General features: G+C 31.3%; 1 protein-coding gene across 1 annotated transcript in view; it reads right to left on the reverse strand.

Moving 5' to 3' along the window:
• The window catches only part of LOC105334607 (structural maintenance of chromosomes protein 5), a 35905-nt gene extending 30434 nt beyond the window's left edge, over nt 1-5471 (reverse strand). Inside the window, exons 1-7 of the mRNA XM_034468585.2 lie at nt 5239-5471; nt 4249-4443; nt 3840-3939; nt 3232-3357; nt 2728-2940; nt 1917-2078; nt 1753-1824 (exon numbers count right to left, since the gene is read on the reverse strand). Coding sequence (XP_034324476.2) covers nt 1753-1824; nt 1917-2078; nt 2728-2940; nt 3232-3357; nt 3840-3939; nt 4249-4443; nt 5239-5366 — 996 coding nt within the window. The 5' untranslated portion in view covers nt 5367-5471. The remainder of the gene's footprint in view (nt 1-1752; nt 1825-1916; nt 2079-2727; nt 2941-3231; nt 3358-3839; nt 3940-4248; nt 4444-5238) is intronic.
• Between the last annotated feature and the right edge of the window lie 16068 nt (nt 5472-21539).

A 21539-nucleotide genomic window follows, 5' to 3' on the forward strand; every position in this document is an offset into this window, starting at 1 on the left:
CACAATTGATACCCCCCGCTAAGAAAAAATCATAACTCATGTATTTTTTCTATTATAGAAAATATTGGATGAATCTATTTCATCGTCCATTTTCTATAAATAACAACTGCTCTATTTTTTAAAACTATTTAAAATGCTTATATGAGTACACAAACCAATTTCTATTCTTTAAATTCCATTTTAGTTCAAGTTAACTGTTAATGCATGAGGATATTTGCATCCTTATGTTAACAAACATGACTCGAATCAAACAAATTCCACATGTAAAGCAGCCACTTAATATAAACATTTTGAATTATTGGTATACTGGGCCCGATTTTTTTTTTAACAATGACCTTGAACTTCCTCAATTGACCTTTGGTCAAGGTCATGACAAACCCGTAGGTCATAAGCAATCTTTGTGTGAACTGAGAACTTCCAATGTTTCTCCATAAGAAAGATATGGACCAGACAAGAATTTTGCACTTTTTTCTACCATTGACCTTGACCTTGTCCAAATGACCTTGGGTCAAGGTCATGACACACCCTTAGGTCATAAGGAATTTTGTATGAAGTAAGAACTTCCAATGTTTCTCCATTAAAAAGATATTGACCGGACACGAATTTTGCACTTTTTCTGTCAGTGACCTTGACCTTCCCCGAATGACCTTGGGTTAAGGTCATGACACACCCTTAGGTTATAAGCAATCTTTGTGTGAAATAAAAACTTTCAGTGTTTCTCTATAAGAAAGATATGGACCGGACACGAATTTTGCACTTTTTCTGTTGGTGACATTGACCTTGCCCGAATGACCTTGGTTCAAGGTTATGACACACCCTTAGGTCATAAGCAATCTTTGTGTGAAGTAAAAACCTTTAATGTTTCTACATAAGAAAGATATGGACCGGACAAGAATTTTGCACTTTTTCTGCCAGTGACCTTGACCTTGCCCGAATGACCTTGGTGCAAGGTCATGACACACCCTTAGGTCATAAGCAATTTTGTATGAAGTAAGAACTTCCAATGTTTCTCCATTAAAAAGATATGGACCGGACACAAATTTTGCACTTTTTCTGTCAGTGACCTTTACCTTTCCCTAATAACCTTGGGTTAAGGTCATGACACACTTATGTTATAAGCAATCTTTGTGTGAAATAAAAACTTTCAGCGTTTCTCTATAAGAAAGATATGGACCGGACACGAATTTTGCACTTTTTCTGTTGGTGACCTTGACCTTGCCCGAATGACCTTGGTTCAAGGTCATGACACACCCTTAGGTCATAAGCAATCTTTGTGTGAAGTAAAAACTTCTAATGTTTCTCCATAAGAAAGATATGGACCGGACACGAATTTTGCACTTTTTCTGCCAGTGACCTTGACCTTGCCCGAATGACCTTGGTTCAAGGTCATGACACACCCTTAGGTCATAAGCAATCTTTGTGTGAAGTAAGAACTTCTAATGTTTCAATGCGCAAATTAGCTTAAAATTTATCTACGGTAAAAATTTCCAGATTTACGGTACCCTCTGAGGAATTTACTGTAAACGTATTATATTTAGCTGCATATGAATTTTTAAAAGTTAGTGTGGATTTGATTTAGCGCATTTCTGATTCTACCTATTTATGTACTTATATATTTTACATTTGGCGGTGTACTTGATTTAGCGGAGGACGTTTTCCGCCAAAAACGCTAATTAGAATACACAGCCAAATGTAATACGTTTAAAGTATATTAACATAATTTATGTACATGATGATCTATATATTTCTTACCTGATCTGCATGTTTTTCTATTTCTTTGCTGTTTGCATGAGCGTCATTGGCAAACTTCCTTAAAACATCAGTCTGAAATTCAAAACATTCACAAATGCAAACATTTTATAGAAAGGTGTGTGTTTATATCAATATTACTGGACATGAAAATCATAAGTGAAAACCTTTGATTTCATCTGGGCATCCATCTCCTCTTTCTTTTTCTTGAGGGCATCAATTTTCTTATCCAGAGGATATAGCTTTGACCTGGCAGCTTTCAACTCTTCTACCTTTTTATCTTTGTATTTCTTCACTTCCTCATGTTGTTGTCTGTGTGATTCATATTCCTACCAACACAAAATGACATGTAAACAAGCAATAGGATTCATTAATAATTGGAAACTTAATTTTCATTCAGTATAAATTAAAACTATTAAAACTCTCTAATTCATTCTAATTCAAATTTATGTACAATGCCTTCCGATAGTCTTTTTTTACTTTTTGTTTTGTTACAAAAGTTATTTGATGATCAAATATATCTACAATGTACTCTATTATTACATAATGTTGAACATCATCAACAATGTATCATAAAAGTAAGCTTTTGCAAAAAAAATGATGGAAAATACTGCCCCCAGTAAATAAACAGATTAATAAATTTCACAATTTCTGTTTCATTCAAGTCATGTTTTTAACCTTTGATATATGTAACCTCATAGAATCCATTTTTCATCAAAGATGAAGAAGTCTTAACAAGAGCTGCTGATATACGTTATTGGATTCCATCCTTTACAAAAATAATGAACACATACTTTAAAGGCTTCATCTTATAAATTCTAGCTACATTCACTTAGATGAGAGGGATATTTAAAATGAAGTTTGATTTTTCAACTGTATTTTAAATACGGCATACAAGCTACATTTCTGTTCAAACCAATCCAACTAAGCATACATCACCATAAACTTTCACTTAACAAAAATCTAACATCATCTTACCAGCCAAGGCCTCTTCATCTGCAGGATTCTTATATTATCAAGATGTTTTTCCCGCTCTTCAAAGTTCTTGACGTCTTGCTCAAGGCGGGCATTTCTCTGACGTAGGTTCTCCAGCCTCTCTTTCATGCTGTTAAAGTTCATTTCCAGCGATTTAGCCTCGGTCCGGGATTGTTTCAGACGCTGGTGGTTTTCAAACATTTCTGGTATACCAACCTGAATGCAAGCAAATGTTGCTGACTTATAGTATCAAAGCACTTTAATTCATGGCATACCTGTAATACACTGTAATAACATGTACAAAAGTATGAATTACATGCACAGTATTCTCTTAAACTCTTTACTCCATCTATGAAAATCTCATACATAAAATTTTAAAATAACAGAATATTAAGATTTCATTCTACAATGTTGATTAGAAAGTACAAAACCAAAAGCAAATAAAAATATATATCAAAGCTATAATGTTTTTGAGTGATTAGAAATAAATAAAAAAAATAAGCTTACAGCTTTTTCCGTGTTCTCCAACAAATCTTCAGGAGTCATTTTAGCAAAGTCTGCAACTTTTTCTTGTGGAAGGAACTGACAGAGGTTTCCAACTTGAATGTTTAGATTTGCCACCAGTTCATCCACCTAAAACATATAAATGGTGTTAAACAATCTATAATTCAGGTTTACACTTTGAATTATTTCAAGAGACTGTAAAAAGCACTAAAACTAACAATGTATCAATACAACAATATACCTTTAATGTGTTAATATTTCAATTTTATTGACATAATTTAAAAAATAATACATGTAATACTCATTACGTTGGTTATATTAATGTTCAAGGGTATCAATTTCCTTGGATTAATTAATTGACAATCACAGTTTCAAGGATACGTAAATTTGTGGCCAATGACCCTATATCAATACAAAATGTTAATAGAAATTGCACTTCAATGAACACTTAATTTCATGGATCAACTGAATAACGAAATCCATGAAAACTGGTATTCAACAAATATTCATTTGGTGAAACCACATTACATGTACTTTATTTTATTTTTTTAAAATTTACAATATTTATGGACAGAAATACCTTAAGTTACACTTTATTCACACATTTTTACCGATTTCATGGTTGCTGATCTTCCATTCACTGTCCAAGAAGAGTTATTGTTCTTTTGTATCTCTCTTAAAATTATCCAATTTTCTCCATTTTTATTATACCTGTAACACAATCAAGTAAAGAAGATCCACAAGTACAAGAACTATATGTTTGTTAACATTACCAAACCACAATCAAGGAGATGAAAAATATACATGTGAAGTACATGTACATAGAAGAAGTTTGGCTTATCTATATCTGCTCAACCAAACTCATTATTCTAATCAATTTTTTTAATAAAATATTTGCACTGAATATTAAGAATACTGATTTATGTATGCTTATAGTTAAAGAAAGCACATGGAATTCTTCCAAAATAAACAAAATAATTAACTAGTTGTTTGACCTACATATAGAATGCTACAACTTACAATTCCAGTTCAATCTTTGCCTTTGGACATCCGTATTTAATGTAATCTCCCACCTGCTGGGCACGGCCCAAAAGTCCTGTCTTTCCCCCAAGCCCCAAGCATATTGCACAAACAATAGAGCTCTTTCCTGTGCCATTGGGACCAATTATTACATTTAGGGATGGTCCAGTCAGAAACTCCACAGAGTCGTATGTTCTGGTAAAAAAAAAAAAACAACATTTTTGCATTCAGTCTAGACAATACTAGGTTCACTAACGCATGTTATTTTTGAAAAAACAAGTCCTGGGACGGACAATATGCATGGAAGGGTAAGAGTGGCGGACATCTCATATTGTTAAGTAGGAATTCTGCGGCAACAATCGATCTGACAAATAAAAGTGCAAAATGTATGAAGTCTCTTCACTCACTGGCTGATACATAGGCACTGGTTTCTGTAATGTAAGTTCACCCTATACTGTATAACACGTACAAGTATCTTATCCGAATATTTCAGGTACCCTCTTTGGTATCAACATTTCAAAAACATTCATTTTTTTTTCTTTTTCATTGAAAGTAAAAAAGATAACAATTCACAGTAGGGGTAATCATGTAATTTGGAGTTACTCAGTTAGATACCTTGTGTTATTATCTTTCTATTGGGTGAACTTTTGTAGCAGAAACAAGTGACACTCGGTAGCTACTCCACTCTGACTCTCAATTGTACTTATCATATTATATAAATGATATAGGCAAGGGTTAGAGTATGAGGAAACTCGTCTAAGCGTTATTCCATACAGCCAAATCTTAACCAACAGCTCAAGATACACTGAAGTTCATAGAGCTTTTAAAAACGTGTGAAACTTTTTTTCAAACATGAAATAATGCATGGATAGACATTAATGAGTAAATGTTTCAAGATATGAAATATATTAATAAGGCTTTAACTCAGTTAATACCGAGAAGTCCGTTCTAATACAAGTAAACAACAAGAACAATACAGTGTATTCATACAAAAAATTATCGAGCTTTATCCGGACGATAGACCCATTTTCTCTTTCTGAGTTTCCACGCTGTGAAGACTTCTGCATACGACCAACCAATGTTTCAGTGCTAAATTTTCTTCTAGTTCCCATTTTCATTATTCAAATGCCCCTTTAAATAAAAAGTTAAAACATAAACGATTAAATAAGAAATCAGATATCATTCCCGGGTAAATTCCAATCTGATCTTATTTTCGGAATCCCGATCTCGATGAATAAAATAGATATGATTTCCTTCATTTTTTTTAGCATTGTTGGCGTTTCTTCAGTAAAGATTATCTTATTATTAGAAACTGATATCATTTTGATCTTAAAGGAAATTGATAAAAATAATACATGCTTTGTAATCTTTCCATCAGTAAACGTTATGAAGAATAAGATTTTTCCCAGGTAGGGGGTTAAAGATTTTATATACATGTATCAGGCAATAAAAAATATAACACTAACACGTAAACATATTTTAGCAAGTCCCCCAAAAAACAAACAAACAAACAAACGAACAAAATCACGCACACTCTTTTCACAATCTTTCATGCAAGCCGCTTGGCCCCTCTCTCTCTCTCTCTCTCTCTCTCTCTCTCTCTCTCAAAAAAAAAAAAGAAAGGGTAGAATAGTTTTTACATCGCATACAATATGGGTATAGTCCACTAATGCATTTTCCATAGGCGGTAATGTTAACGTTATGGTTCATAGCTCCGGCCTTAATTTTCGTTCAGCAACGAGAGACCTCTTGAATGAAAGCTCATCAAATTGTCTCTTCCCTGTTAAAATTTCGTGGTGTGAAGTCAGATTCGTTTTCCGGCAAAATGCGTCTGTATTGAAAAACTCTGAAAATGAAAGTAAAAGTAGGGAATTTCTCAGTTTTGGAAAGGGTGTACATCAAACAATTTCAATTCTTTTCTTCAAATGATAATTCAATTTTGACACTTTTTTTTGAAATTGCAAATCCTCTTTTCTGACATGTGTCAAGCATTCTGATTTAAAATGTCCCAATAAATGTATATACACTCTGCAAGTAGAGGGACTATTTTGCTTAAAGGCACTACTTTGTTGTCCTACCGATTCTAAAAATAGTTAGAGGGATATACCCATATCTTACTCAGAAATGTACGAACAGCAATTATTCAGTATTCATTATTTTCTTTTTTTCAGACTGAGAGATTACATCATATACATGATATAAAAAAAAATGGAATGCATTTTTAAAATTGCGATAATATATTAATTACATGAGTTACGTCATATGAAACCAGAAAATAGCAACAACTGCACAAAGTGCATAAACAAATCTGTGCATTAGAATATGCTCAATCGGCTTGACAATGTGTGTTTACCAAAAGTCTTTTCATTGGGGTAATCGTCCAGGTTTTTGCAACAGCGTTGCAATTGATTATTTTGGCTAGCTGCAGTGACCACAAAAATCCCAAATTCTCGCTAATCCTTGTACATATATACATTATGAATTTGTGTAGCTCGAAATTTTAAAAATCTGAATCAAAGAAGATTAGATTGGTCAATTGTGGATTTTTAGGTCACCTGAGGTCAATATGGCCATATAGTAAAACCGTATTAAGGTGGCTCTATACACCCACAGTTTATGCAATTTTCAATAGAAGACCACAAAACATATACTTATCAAATATCAAAATGATGATAGGGATACTAGAGGTATTTTTATAGAATTTTCAAATGTTTTTTCGTGTTTTTGTAAAATAATTTTTAAAAAGTTAACTATTAAAAAATTGAGAGAAATGTTTTTGTTATATGATGGGTATTTCCTTCGGACACCTAAAAATAAATATAATACTTCTTAACATTCAAAACTTTTATTATTGCAATTTTTTTTAGTATTTCCCCAAATCACATTTCATATTTTCTTACTCTGTTGACAAATCATCTGAAAAAGCTGCTTGATGTTATAACAAAATCTATTTTAATAACTGTGACATAAAAAAATTGAATAAAAATCATTGCAAATAAACACAAAAAATATTTCAAATTTTATTTGGTATGAAAGTTCCTCATGTAAGAGTTAACAAAAAGATAACATACAAAATCGTTAATTTCAGGGGGAGTCATTGGGATACTGTTTCCTTCTACCATGTCCAGTTGTTGGTTAACTTCTATTTCACTGGAGCTTTTACTGCTCATACGGTATATACCTCACTACACCCAGGCTAATACATTTTGAGACACTACGTCACAAGATGGCGATTTGAATATTTTGTTAAAACTGTTTATATCGTTCAATTCGGTTGTATATCGTCGTAGCTTAGTGGCTAAAGTATTCGGCTTCTGAACCGCAGATCATGAGTTCGAATCCATCTGGAGCTTTTGTTCATGTTTACTGAATTAAATTTTCAAAAATGTAATTTTTCATCCAAAATTGCACATTTTTTTGCCTGTTTGACTTAAATACTTCTTATCCATTATGATATCTATCATGATCAAGTAATTTTCTGCTGATTTGAGAAAATTTTTCAAGGTGTAGTGAGCCACCTTAAGATCAGTTAGGTAAAGCAGAACACTTGAACACTGTTAATATAGGAATGAGTTCAGAGGGACCTGAAAGTGCTCCTTCATTAAGAATTTCATAGGATCTGAGAGACATGAACATATGTGTATCAGAAAAATTATAAATCCAACATGGTATTACTACCAGTGAATATATATCTACATCTATAAGATATATACTTTAGGTGATGTTGCTCTACAAAATGCCTAGTAAGCTCGCTTAATTTATATAGATTACATATACAATTATTCAATTCGACAACTTCCGGTAAAATCGCCAGTCAAAAAAGACATGCCCGTATCTTGAATAATTATTGTAATAATCTTGTTATAATGACAATTCATCCTCAAACAGTTCGATATTGTTCTCAGCTGGGAGGTACGCAGGAACGTAGCATCGTTTTTAAAAGTAGGAGGGGGGGGGGGGGGGTCATCCAAAAAAATCTTAACAAGCAAAAAACAAAACAGAAACTTTCTAAAATCACGAAAATCCGACAGCTTAATGTTTACACTTGCTAAATTAATAGTATATAAATAGTGCCTGTTTGGGAGGGTAACAGTTGAAATTGACACCCCGAGAAAGCCATTGTCAACCGACGCGAAGCGGAGGTTGACAATGGTTTTCGAGGGGTGTCAATTTCAACTGTTATCCTCCCAAACAGGCACTATTTATTTTGTTATACTGAATGTCTTTTTTAAAATTTTTAAGAAATTTTTACTGCTTTTATATAGGAATAACGTGAATTCTACAGCGAACCGTACGCGCATAATTTTCGCGCATGTAACATTTTTTAATGTTACCCGTTGCCAAGTGCGTTGCTAACGCTGAGGGTAATAGTAAATATTATTAACTGCGTCTTAGCCAATCAGATTTCAGTATTTAACATGAAAGTATAACAATAGTTATTAGTAAACCGTACAAATACCTAGTGTATCTTGGTGGTAACTTGTGTTTAAAATTTATGAAGACTGTTAATGGTAAAATTCATATAAAAAATTGGTCAGTATAACAACAGATCACACTAAGGCCAGAGTATTGGGAGGTAGTTTGCGGCTGGTACAATTACTGGTAATGTTGTACTAAACAGTACTATCTCACCATCAGAGACTACTTATACATCAGAACCTCTGACCCTGGAGTCCTGAATTTCACTATTATTGCTCACCTTTATTATTCATTCAGTTTTAATGCATATAATGTTGATCCTCAGGAATTAAGATTTATGCATTAATTTTTTCACAAAAAGCTTATGGCCCACGACTGAGGGTGAAGATCACAAACATCAATTAAAATTGTTTCCTCTTTCCCTTCAAGTCTGTTGCACACCGATTTGGTCAAGACCAGCGAAGTATAGTTTATTTGAAGAATAAGACTCAACATATCAAAATTTAAGGTTTGTGCATGATTTAAGTCATATTGCTCAAGAATTCACCAAAATTGGAACAATATGTTATCTGAGTCACTCTAGAGAACAAAAAAGGAAAGAAACACCACAATCAAAGGTATTAGAAACTGTATTTGTCTTTTTTGCAATTTTAAAAGAAAAAAAATTAAAAATCAAATAAAATTGACAAGAAAATGTATAAATGCTAAGTGTAAATCTTTCAAAAAATAAATCTTGTTTATCAAAATAGAAATGTATCAAAAAATTCAGTTTTACTAAGTTGCGTCATATTATAATTAAGAAATCAAACTCCGTTTAGGCAGCAGCGCAGAAGAGGAAACGGAGAACTTTTTTGAAAATATTTTTCTATAAAAAAAAATAATAATGTTGATACTGATTACATTGAACATATACTTATTCTAATTTCGAGCCTAGAAAAGACAAGTAGGTAATTATTACAATAGTAAAGAAAAGATATACTAATGAATAGTATAGCAATTTGTAAATGATAATTGCCCATTTCATATAAGAGCATGTAACATACCTGTCTTCTGTCAATAAACATTGCCTTTGGCTGGACCAAGAACTAAAAAATGATTTAAAAAGTAATATTTTCTAATACTTTTTTAAGCTCAATTATATCATTTAAAATATCACCAGCGAAGCTTCTATCCATATAAAATTATATTAAATATTGTCTGTTGTCTATTCAGTTTATGTATTTTATAGAGAGAGAGAGAAAAAATTATATAGATGTTATTAACGTGAGTTGTAAATTTTAAATTACTAGCTCGACCTCAGCTTTCGTCATTTTTTTCGTTGGGTCTAACTCGCTACAGTCAAGTTCAGCCTAGTATTAAAAAAAACAATTAGTAAATGATCTGGCCAATTCCATGTAAGAGCATGTAACATACATGTCCTCTGTCAATAAACATTGCCTTTGACTTGACCGAGAATTAAATAATTATAATTAATTATTAATTATTGCCTGACGTCATGTTGCCTGACGTCATGACGTCAGGCATATCTAAGGTTTAAAAGTTACATTCTATGAAACAGTGCAGACAATGGGATCAAGCAATATCATGATATTTCACAAAAAATATTAACCGTTGCATGTTTAAAATAAGGTGTCAGCATTTACATTCATAATTGATGAAAACAGCGAGCAAGAGTTTTCAAGTAAAAGGGATGTTCACCATGCAGTGCACGTGTGTAATCCTGATTTAAAAATAGATCAGCATTCCACCATATTTGAACGGTGAAAAAGTGGGGAGGGGGTCATCGCAACTAGTTGTAACAAACTGCCTATTACGATACAATGTATAATAATTGGTGTTGGATTATCATTAATACAAGAGAGTCATTAGTTTGGATTAAAACAAATATATATTTATTCAGCTGGAATGTTTACTGGAGGAACTAAATCGCCAAAGCGGGTTTTGACCCGATTTTCGTTCAATTGAGCGATTTCACCAATCTTGAAAAGGGGTCATAACTCGCGTGTCTTACTAAATGTACATTACTACATTTAACAACTACTAATCAAGTGTGTTTGATAAATCGATAGATCTCTTCCAAAACATCCGATCCAAAGTATAATATACATGTATGTAGCTGTTACAAAACAAATGTAAAAAAAATTCATCTGACCCCTTCCCCATGGATCTCGGCCAATAGGATGAGTTCATTCAAACAATAGGATCAAGATCTCAGCCGTTGCGTGAATGGTAAAGCAGGACTTCGTGCCATAATGTCTCATTCAGAGTTTTTGTGCGCCGATTAGTGGACGAATCCGTGGGGATCATGCTAATACCTCAGAGCACACCGTGCTTCCCCCTCCCCACTTTTTTGCAGCAGGCACTTTTCTTAACTTTTATATAATAAATTGAAATATCATGGATTTGCCCCCTCCACTTTTGTAGGTGCATGTAATAAATGAAACTGCATATAAGGAATTGAAGTTACAGTTAGGTTTTTTTTATGTATTCAAAAACAAAACGTTACCCTTTCAAATTTTGTATGGTTGGAAATTTTTTTAAACGCCTTTCAGTTGATTTTGCATCTTAATATAACAAATACAATTTTTAATAAAATGACTATTTAATTTCAAGCTTACATGCACTTATATGATATGTGTACATTCCTTAAAAAATTGAATTTCAAGTGAGACTAGTATATATAAACATGTTCTAGATAAAAAAAAAAAAAAAAGACTGACATTTCGTCTTAAATTTGCACGTTCCGTTTATTAATTTATGATCAGCTGCGAAAATTAAAATTCATTACTGATAATTTAGCCTAATTGGTACATGAATGCTTCCATTGAATAATTTTGTTTAATCAGGCAAGCTTTTTGGAAAGCTATTACTTGTATTATATAATTAATAATTATTTTATAGAGAGAGAGAAAAAAAAAATTATATAAATGAAGTAATAAAATGTGAGTTGTAAATTTACAAGCTCGACCTCAGCTTTTGTCATTTTTTTTTCGTTGGGTCTAACCCTAACTAGCTACAGTCAAATTCAACCTAGTATTAAAAAAATTAAAAAAAACAAATTAGTAAATGATCTTGCCCATTCCATGTAAGAGCATGTAACATACCTGTCCTCTGTCAATAAACATTGCCTTTGGCTGGACTAAGAACTAAATAATTACATCATTTAAAATATCACTAGGAAAGCTTCTATCCATATAAAGTTATATTGTCTGTTGTCTATTCAGTTCATGTATTTAATAGAGAGAGAAAAAAAATTATATAAAAGTAGTAATAAAATGTGAGTTGTAAATTTACTAGATCGACCTCAGCTTTCGTCATTTTTTTTCGTTGGGTCCAACTCGCTGCAGTCGAGTACAACCTAGTATTAAAAATATTTGTACTCTAAGCCTTAAAAGTAGCTATAATTTAGTATTTGATAGAGAGTAAGATAATGAATTATTATTATTTCATACATTGTAGACATAAACTCTAGCAAAAATTGATTAACTCTGTACTGCAGTATACACAGAAAGGTGAAGTGATATTCTGGTTAAAAATAAGTTGGAGAACAATATGACAATGTACACAACTTTTTAAATTTGATTATGTATAACTTTTCACAATGAATTAATGTACTTAGTTACAAGTTAGTGGTCCTCCGTATGCCTAGTAATTGGTCTGCCGAAGGGTAAGAACAATTGGACCCGGTCTTTGTCTCTCTTTTGGCATTCTTTTTTTTTTAGTTCTGAGTGTTCAGCAATATAACAAACTTCAATCACATATTTCCAAGGTAGGAATATCTATATTTATCTTTTATTTTATCAAAAAAAATACGATCTCGATGTTAAAACAACGCTTGTGAAATAATCAAAACCGACAAAACACGACACGTATGTCGCAGCTAATATAATACATATGTACAGTGTCTAAATATCAAGTAAGGGGAGCCGACTCAATTGACAACACAACAAGCCTTGGTTTAAAATCTGGACAGCTGACAAACTTTTAAAAAAAGTGGCACTGTGGCTGAAACAGCTTAGAAGAAATAATTCACAAAGCACATACTTTGTCATTTAAGATAAAATGTTGACATATTTTTGAAAAGCTGATGATCTTGAGTTTCAGCTCTTTCCACACATCTGCAGATTGTAGAGGGTCAAGTTTTTATCAACAGATACACGAGTATGCCTGGATTGAAATTTTCCAACGATAACTGTTTCTGTAGTTTTGTGTAGGCTGGTGATCTGATCTTTGCTGCATGCCCCTGTTTACTGATAAAACAGTGATACTTTGCTATTACATTTTTGTATAGAATGTTTGCTTTTTCTCGAAATTTAACTTCAAAAAATTACAAATTGCACCATGGAAACAAACACCGTCTGAGATTAACCAAAAAAAAAATTAAAAAAATAAAAATCGATAAAATATACGTTTTTAAGATACAGTAGCCTTAACAAAAACTTCTTTATTTCAGCTTCAGGTCATTTTGGCTCATATCGTTACTTTAACAAACTCAATGCCGATCAGAAGCTCATATCGTCCTCTAGAGCTACAGGTCTGCTATACAGCAAACATACAAAATTTGCACAGCACACCGAGCAAAACGGAAAGGAAGGTGAATTAATCGTTTTCTTTTCACAGCTTCAGATATAGTTCTTAAGACAAAAGAAGTTGGGAAAGAAGAATTAAACATCGCCAATGGCAAATTAGATTTGAAAACATAATTCAAAATAATGATATGCAACTTTATTATTTTTTTAAATTGTGAGTATCTTTCATCCATGATTGTATTTTCACAGTTTATGCATGAAGTATAAATTACTTTGATCTTCCCTCGTAATATAATTCTTCCAAATTTCATAATTGGAAAAAAATAAAGGTATATGCATTAATTTTATATTAATCAACTGTTGATTTTTCGCTAATTTTTTCCTAAAAGGAACGGTGTCAAATAATTGTGAATTCATATAACTGTTCAGGTAATTGTTAAGAAAGAGGGAAATGCATGTACGATTTACACCTTTTATAATATATATTATATTTCCTAGTTGCATACTGATATCTCGAATCCCGTAAACCTATTTCAAATTTCGATCTGGAATGGGACTTATGGGCTTTCGTAGATATGATATAACTCATTTAAATGTAATATTTTCGTAATTTATTTCAGATATGCTAGCTTTTAATTTGCTTCTATACAAAAGAAGTATTAACTACAAGTACATGCTTGTAATTATCTATATAATCTTGAGCCGAGGTCGTATAAATGTAATTCGTGAGGTCCTACACCTACCCATGAAACAACAAACACTATCTGTCCATTGAATATTTATTTAATTTAATGAATATTTTAGCCTCAAGAAATGAAAATACAGAACAGTTCTTCGAAAATGAATATTTTTAGATCGAGATGAGCGATACAAACTTATAGAGCCTTCATGACGTCCTAGTGCAAACAAACAATTTTGCAGAAAATTCTTCGGGAGATATTTATATCGCATTTATTTTGTATGAAGTGAAACGATTGGCTACAGAATGATTCCATGAATATTTATAATAACTCATCGTCATGCTGCTAACCACATTTCAAGTAGTGTGTTAATGAATCAAATTAAAATGCATGATTGATAATTTTAATCAATTAACCAATTCATTCACTTTTTATATTGAAATAAATTATAATAGAATTGACGTATTGTTATATATTTTGCATTTTACAGGTTTTGTTTTTTTTCTTATGTCAACGTTTGAGTAATATTTCACAAAGTCATGAATTTTGTCCAACAACTTATAGATAAAAGAATCGAAAATTGTCTATTTGACAATTGAGGCATGACATTTAAAGTTTAGAAGATAAATCTTAGATTCTTTTCATAGTTTTTCAATTTATAGTTTCTTTATTATTAAATATTTCTTTCTTTATTTTGCCATTGAATAAATTTGACTTTTAACTATATTTGGCGTTTTATATTAATATCAGATAACAAACAAAACTCAGTCCCTTTGATTTAAAGGGGATGTCCGCCGTCATGTACATGTGTGGACCAAAAATGTTAACATTTCTAGATCTTGAGCTGGCTTGTTTATGCCCAAAACTGTTGTCGAACGACAAAAAAGCAATAAATATGAGATTTTACATGTTGATTGTTTTGGATGCAAATTGCACATAGAAGTACAAAATAATACTCTTTTTCTTATACTACGCAACTGAAGACTTCAAAAATTTAAAATAAACTGAAAGGGAGCCATTGATGTCCATTTTATGGCCATTTGTTGAGAAAAAGGTTGATTCTTGCATTGTAGCTTTGTCTCAAAGGAGGGCATAATCAAGTTAGTTATAGAAATGTTAAGATTTTTGGTCCTCATATTTACAAGATGACCGCACATACTCCTAAAGGTCTCGATATCCTTTCGTAGCTCAGGCGGGCCAGAGGCCAGTTTACCTTATCTTCTGGGAGATGTATGGCTATCTTGTACATTCGGGAAGAAAAATGTAAACATTTCTTAAACTGATTTGTTTCTGTCCAAAACTTGCTAAAACTATTGTCAAAAATACAAAAGCAATAAATATGACGTTCAGCATGTTGTTTTGTATGCAAATTACGCATACAAGGGCAGAACAATGCATTTTTAAATCACTTTGAACTGTGCAGTACAGACTTAAAAGAAGGACTTAAGAATATGAGAAAATATGAAAGGAAATAATTAGTGTCACTCTACAACCATTTGTTGAGAAAAACGCAAAGCTTGCTTATTTAAGCCGAAACTTTGTCTCAAAAGAGAGTACCCTATTCTAAAAATGGGTCTTAAAAACCATAAATTGGCACGAGATATTTTGTCTTTGTCTATGAAGGTACATTAGAGTTATACTTTCATTGAAAAATAATATGTATAAATTTTCTTTCAGGCAGTTAATTTTTTGAACCCTATCTTACTTCTAAAAAGAACTTACTTTATACTCTTATAACTAAAACAATACAATTGGAATAGGTATAGAAATGTCTGTCACATTCAGTCCAGATTGTTTTGAATTGACATTTATTTTTATCGATTAAAATATAACGTCAATGTGCCTCCATAGGCATAGGAGTTCTAAGCCTGGAATTTTCTTGTTCTAAAAATAGTTCCCAGATAAAAAATAGAGTGCCTTATTTTGAGGCAAAGTTTTATATTCATGTGCAAAATTCAACCTTTTTCTCAAAAAATGGTTGTAAAGAGGACACCAACCCCCTTCATATTTTTCAATCTTCAAAATTAGCTGCGCAGTTTGACAACTATTTTTACGTGATTAAAAAGGAATTGTCCTGTTCTTGAATGCATAATTTGCATACAAAACAACATTTAGAATCTCATATTCGGTGCTTTTATATCTTAAGGCAACAGTTTTGGTCAGTTTCGAGCAGAAACAAGCCAGTTCAAGAAATGTTTACATTCTTATACTCAAATATAAAAGACATCCCCCTTCCGTTCTCTCGTTGTCAATATTTTTTCATTATGATTTTATATGATTGTTTCTTATACCTATGAAAATGGGCCTACAATGTATGACAGTGGTTTTTAAAAATGAATTGAACCTATTAATGAAAAGAGTATTTTTAAATTCATAGATTTTCCCTTGAATAATTTACGTAACAATGTAAAACAAAAATGAATTGTTTATAATGGGATTCGATCATATCTTCTCCGGGACCATTGTAAAGATTCAAATGTAAATTTTGCAATTCATACATCTAGACTACAAAATGTGTTACGAATCGAAATCTAGAATGTTTGGGCATTAGTTGATTTTTAAACCATGTAAATTATGTACATTATGCAGAAAAACGAATCCAATAAGTACAGGTATAGTATGTATCTCAGGCGCCGTTTTGATGAGTTAAACAAAAATCTTTTTTTTTCTTTTTTTTTTTTACATCAGCAAGCCCTTTTAATGCCAGAAAATCTTATATAAAACTCTATTTTTTACAAAAATTATTTGTTTGATATAAACAAAATTCAAATTATTGATATCAAGATTTTTTTTACATTAGAAAATATTAAAATGGTGCCTAGAAAATAACTCTCAAGCAATTTAAATTCATTCATGTTAATTATTCATCAAACCTATTTAATTGCTGGGAAGTTTTTGTCACCTTTGTTTAAATCAAACTTGCTGTCGATATATATTTCAAATTGATAGATTTCAATAGGAAACTGATTTGAAAGTGTCTTTTAGTATAAATGTAATATTTGTTTTTTGAATTATTTATAAGTACTCAAAGGGGTTGCACACATTGCATTAAAATGTGCAAATCATTCAGTACAATGACTCTCTTCATCTTTGAGTTAGTGACACCTCACGACATAGATGACCCCAAATATGCAGCAACGCTTATTCAATGTTAAGTTTTCCTGTTGCAAATTAAAAGCTAATAAATGATGAATTGGGCGTCATCAGAAGTTAAAACAAGGACAGGGAATTTCAATAATCGATCCATCAAACACAGAATGTATATGAAGTAATTTTTTTTAAAGTCACCTGCATGTCCTATAAACAAGAACCCAACTCGTTTGTGTCACTGCGTTCGATTTTATCACATAAGCTTGGCGTATGATAGCTCAGAAAAACACACCCAATCGCTGAATGCAAGAAACAATACATATCACGTCATTACTTAAAATTAAAATTTTAAATACAATGAAACAGTTTCAAGTGCTTTAGCTCAAAATTTTGTCAAAGATGTGGCATTTTCTATCATCAATGTATTTGATAAAAACATAACGCAATCCGAGATTATAAAATATGAATTGTGAAATTTTTCCACTAGTAACTCGACAACTTACTCTAAAAGTTGCTGTCGAACATTTAAAAGCATCCAACCTATAACATTGTTAACGTTAAAAAAGGCAGAAGGTAAACATTTTTGGTAGAAATTGTGACCATCAAATCATTTCTAAAAATGTTTGGTTCCATGTGTTATCTATACATTCATGTCAGAATATTATTATACCTTGGATAATTTTTTGGCTGCTTTTCAAATTTAACAGTTAATGAATAGGAAGAATGATATTTTGAAAGCACTAGCAATAAGATTTAAGTGATTGAAATACGCCATTTCAGATTGATAAATCCCAAATTTACATATCTGCAGTAATTTGAATGTTCATATGATTCAAAATATAACTAATATAGGGAGAAAGTGATTTCGAGCTACAAACACTTTGCAGCTGGTCCTTTCATTGTTACCACTTTGAATAAAATGTCATTTAAAAAATCATTAAAAAAAACGGTTTGCCTGATCGAACAGGAATAAATGAAGATCATTCACTCATTCACAAGTCTTAATGACGAGCTAATCTCCTTTAATTGACTAAAAAGTTAGAATTTTCATGGCATTTGAAAAAGGCAACTCTGTTGCTCTGCACTAAAAAAATTCAAAGTAACATTTAGCACAAAATCAAAGCATTTGTAAATTTTTATTCAAAGTGCGTTAAATTTAGGACCAAGTTAACATATTTTAAAAAAAAAATCAAAGTGCATCATTAAGATTAAAAGTGAATGTGCATCAACACCTTTTATAATCAAGGCACATAAAACTTTACTAAGATATGACCTTGGAAAAAAGTCAGGAACATCAAGATCAAAATTGGACAATTCTTACGTTGTAGTTCGAAGGTAACTTTGGAACATCTAATTTTTCATATTAGTTCATGCAGATAGAATTTGTGGGACTTATGCAAGAACAAACCATTAAGCATTTCGACAGGGAAAATTATACAAAGTCATGTACATTAATACAAAAGGTATAAAACCAGTAATTATAATTTGTGTACATTTACAAAAATATACATTAATTTATATATATTTCAGTACATTCTTTGAGTGTAAACAATTGATTCTTTTGTCATTCAAGTAATACATAAGAACGCGCTTTTTCATAGTAAACTTTGTCATAGAAATCAACGTTACAAACATAACCATTTTTCCTTCTTTAATCTGCAATATAGAGAAAACATGTGCAGGTAATGTAAAATAAATACATACATACAGTTTATTCAACTTTTTGAATTTTCTGTAGATTATTTTCCAGAAAGAAGTGATAAAAATTAAGAAAAATTATGCATGGCTTTTATATACTCTTTAGCCAAGGACATTTTAATATATTTTTGGTCAATAATCAAAGCAGTGAAGAAATTTAACTTTGTGCAGTTTATTAAAATAAGTGGATACTTTTCAAACAGTATTTGCGGAGAAAAAAATCGTCAGCTCCCAGGCAGACATGTAGCAACGGAGAAGGGGAGAATTCTGGATCCCTCTCATTTGATGTAATGAAAGAAACGTACATGATATCAAAGTTGATATTAGAATAAATGAATATGCCCCCCCCCCCCCATCCTAGATTAGGAATTTGAGGTTTGTCGGAAATGCTGGGACTGTAGAAATGATTGCCTTATTCCATCGGTCATAAGAAAGAGCGGCACAATAGTCCCAAGTTTTACAATAAAATACTTTTTTCTTTAAAAAAAAGTTTATAGTTACACACGCAATCAACTAAAATCTAATTTTCATTGCATACTAGGAGTACAGTGATATAATAATCTATTTCTTGTCCCTATCTGTTGTTATGTATAATTGATAAGCGACTTCCTGTCTTACATTTATCATAAACCCTCTCACGTTGCATTGCAATTAATAGGTCTTCAGTTCAGCATATATCATACTCAAAATTAAGTTCATTAACCCTCAAAGGTTTAAATCAACATCATTTGGACCTATAATTGTCTATAGAGAGCATTTGGTTTAAATTTAGCCACAAAATAAATTTCTGAATTTTCAATCAGATGTCATTTAAAGAAAATAATTTATGTTTGCTGCAGTAGATGAACGGGAAATCATTTTGTTTCTGCGTATCAATATTCAGAGTCAGTTAAAAGAAGTTGAATTATTTTTGCAGCAATACTTCAATAGGAAGTCATGTTGTTTTTGCCCTCGAAAAATAGAAAAAAAAGGAACAATGTTAATAAAGGAACAAAGCTAATTTCGTATTCGTAGTCCGCTCCGGCGAGATTATTCAGGGGAAAATATATACGAGACCTATGATTAAGGTTGTAACATCTAGTTAATTTATAACAACTAATTCTAAATAAAATATAAGTTGCTGCACAATTTTGAATATTTTGTTTTATATTTTGAAAATATCAAAAATAACAAAACGAATGCTCTTTATCTAACTTTACGTAGGGATACTTTAGGTTAAAAAAATAAATTATAGGAAAAACATAATCAATAGCAAAAAGAAAGACAAAAGTATATTAAAGTTTAAAGAACGCATGCAGTGGAAAAATTTTCTAAACATCGCATTCCAGTAGTATATATACATTACAGGTGGTTTTTTTATCGAAGCATCTGGGCTAAAATTAAGTAGCCTTTTTTCTGTCCACCTATCATTACGTTATAAATAATGCAGCATTTTTATGTATCGACAACCAAAGGATGTACATATGTCCTTGTCAAATCTTCGAAATTTATGCGATAAAAATGACTAGCTCGTCTCTTTGAAATCAGGTGTGCTAAAAGATATTTGAATTACTCCAAAACAACAGTTTAAAAATTAACATACATGTGATAGGACTAGTGACTTACATTAAGAAACACAAACAAATATAAAATGAGTGTAGTTTCTTGAAGTGTGTACCGAAATTGCACAGCTGTAAGAATAAAAACTCTCTCTCTCTCTAAAATAAATTATAATTAAATGAATAAGAAACAAATATGCTTGCCTCATTGTATTTACGTTTTCACAATTATTAGGCCTTTACATTATTGTTTGTAAGGCCATTTCATATTTATATATTAATTAAAGTATTATTAGTATGAAGTATTTGATTCAAAGAAGGGTTTGTTTTAATAACAGGTCTAACTAAAAATACCTTTAGATGTTATCTTTAAGTTGAGAAAAACTCCAAGAATTATAAACTTTATAATTATTCTACACATTACACTTTGACGATCTAGTTAATATCTGAAGATGCATAATATGAACTTGTTTGACATAAAACAAAGCACCATCCTTTAAAACAAAGGACAGCTATCATGGGGATTTTTTCGATAAGCCCCGATGGTTTTCTCTCCAAAGTAGTGTTCGTAATTGTCACATCATTACACTTTCCTTGTATGACTTAATTAGTTTCGCTTCACTTACTCAGCATGAACACAATGAGGGAAACGAAACCACATTTACCTAGTAAACTAGACCTGAATAAAAGAAATCGTTTCAAGTATATTTGTTTGTTCATTAATCAAGAATACTGAAAAACGCCAGAAATGAAAAATCAAATATGGAAAAATGAAAGATATTTAGATACGAAAACATGAGAGAATATTGATGACAAATCATAGATTTGCTGGTTATGAATATTATCCATGCCTCAATGATTTCCCATGAAAATTTAAACAACTTTTTACATTGTAGAATTGACAGAATAATGAAAAACCCATTATCTAAAATTAACACTTTAAACAGACGGATGTTCTTTTTAACATACACTAACTAATTTATGATATTCTCCTGTCATTATCTTGTAGTTGTGTTTTAATTTAGGCTATTAAAGCAAGGATATTTGTAGAAGGAAAGCGTATTGGCAAATTATTCTCTTTTAATTGTGTTAATTAATGTTTCATTTTGAAAACATATTAAATGAGACCCCAATAATTTTTCCATTAAATTTATTGGATCATATTTGAAATATTACATCATATTTCATTTCTAAAATTAGACATGACTCTTTAGGTATGAAATCATTAAAATTAAATTCGAGAGTACATTTTGATAAATATTGAAATTTGATTCAATAAAAAACAACGTTCAAAAATTATTCACCAGGGAAATCTAAGATTATTGCTTAACAGATAT

The sequence above is a fragment of the Magallana gigas genome, chromosome 6 (genome assembly GCF_963853765.1).
Source record: "Magallana gigas chromosome 6, xbMagGiga1.1, whole genome shotgun sequence".
NCBI classification, from domain to species: Eukaryota; Metazoa; Mollusca; class Bivalvia; order Ostreida; family Ostreidae; genus Magallana; species Magallana gigas.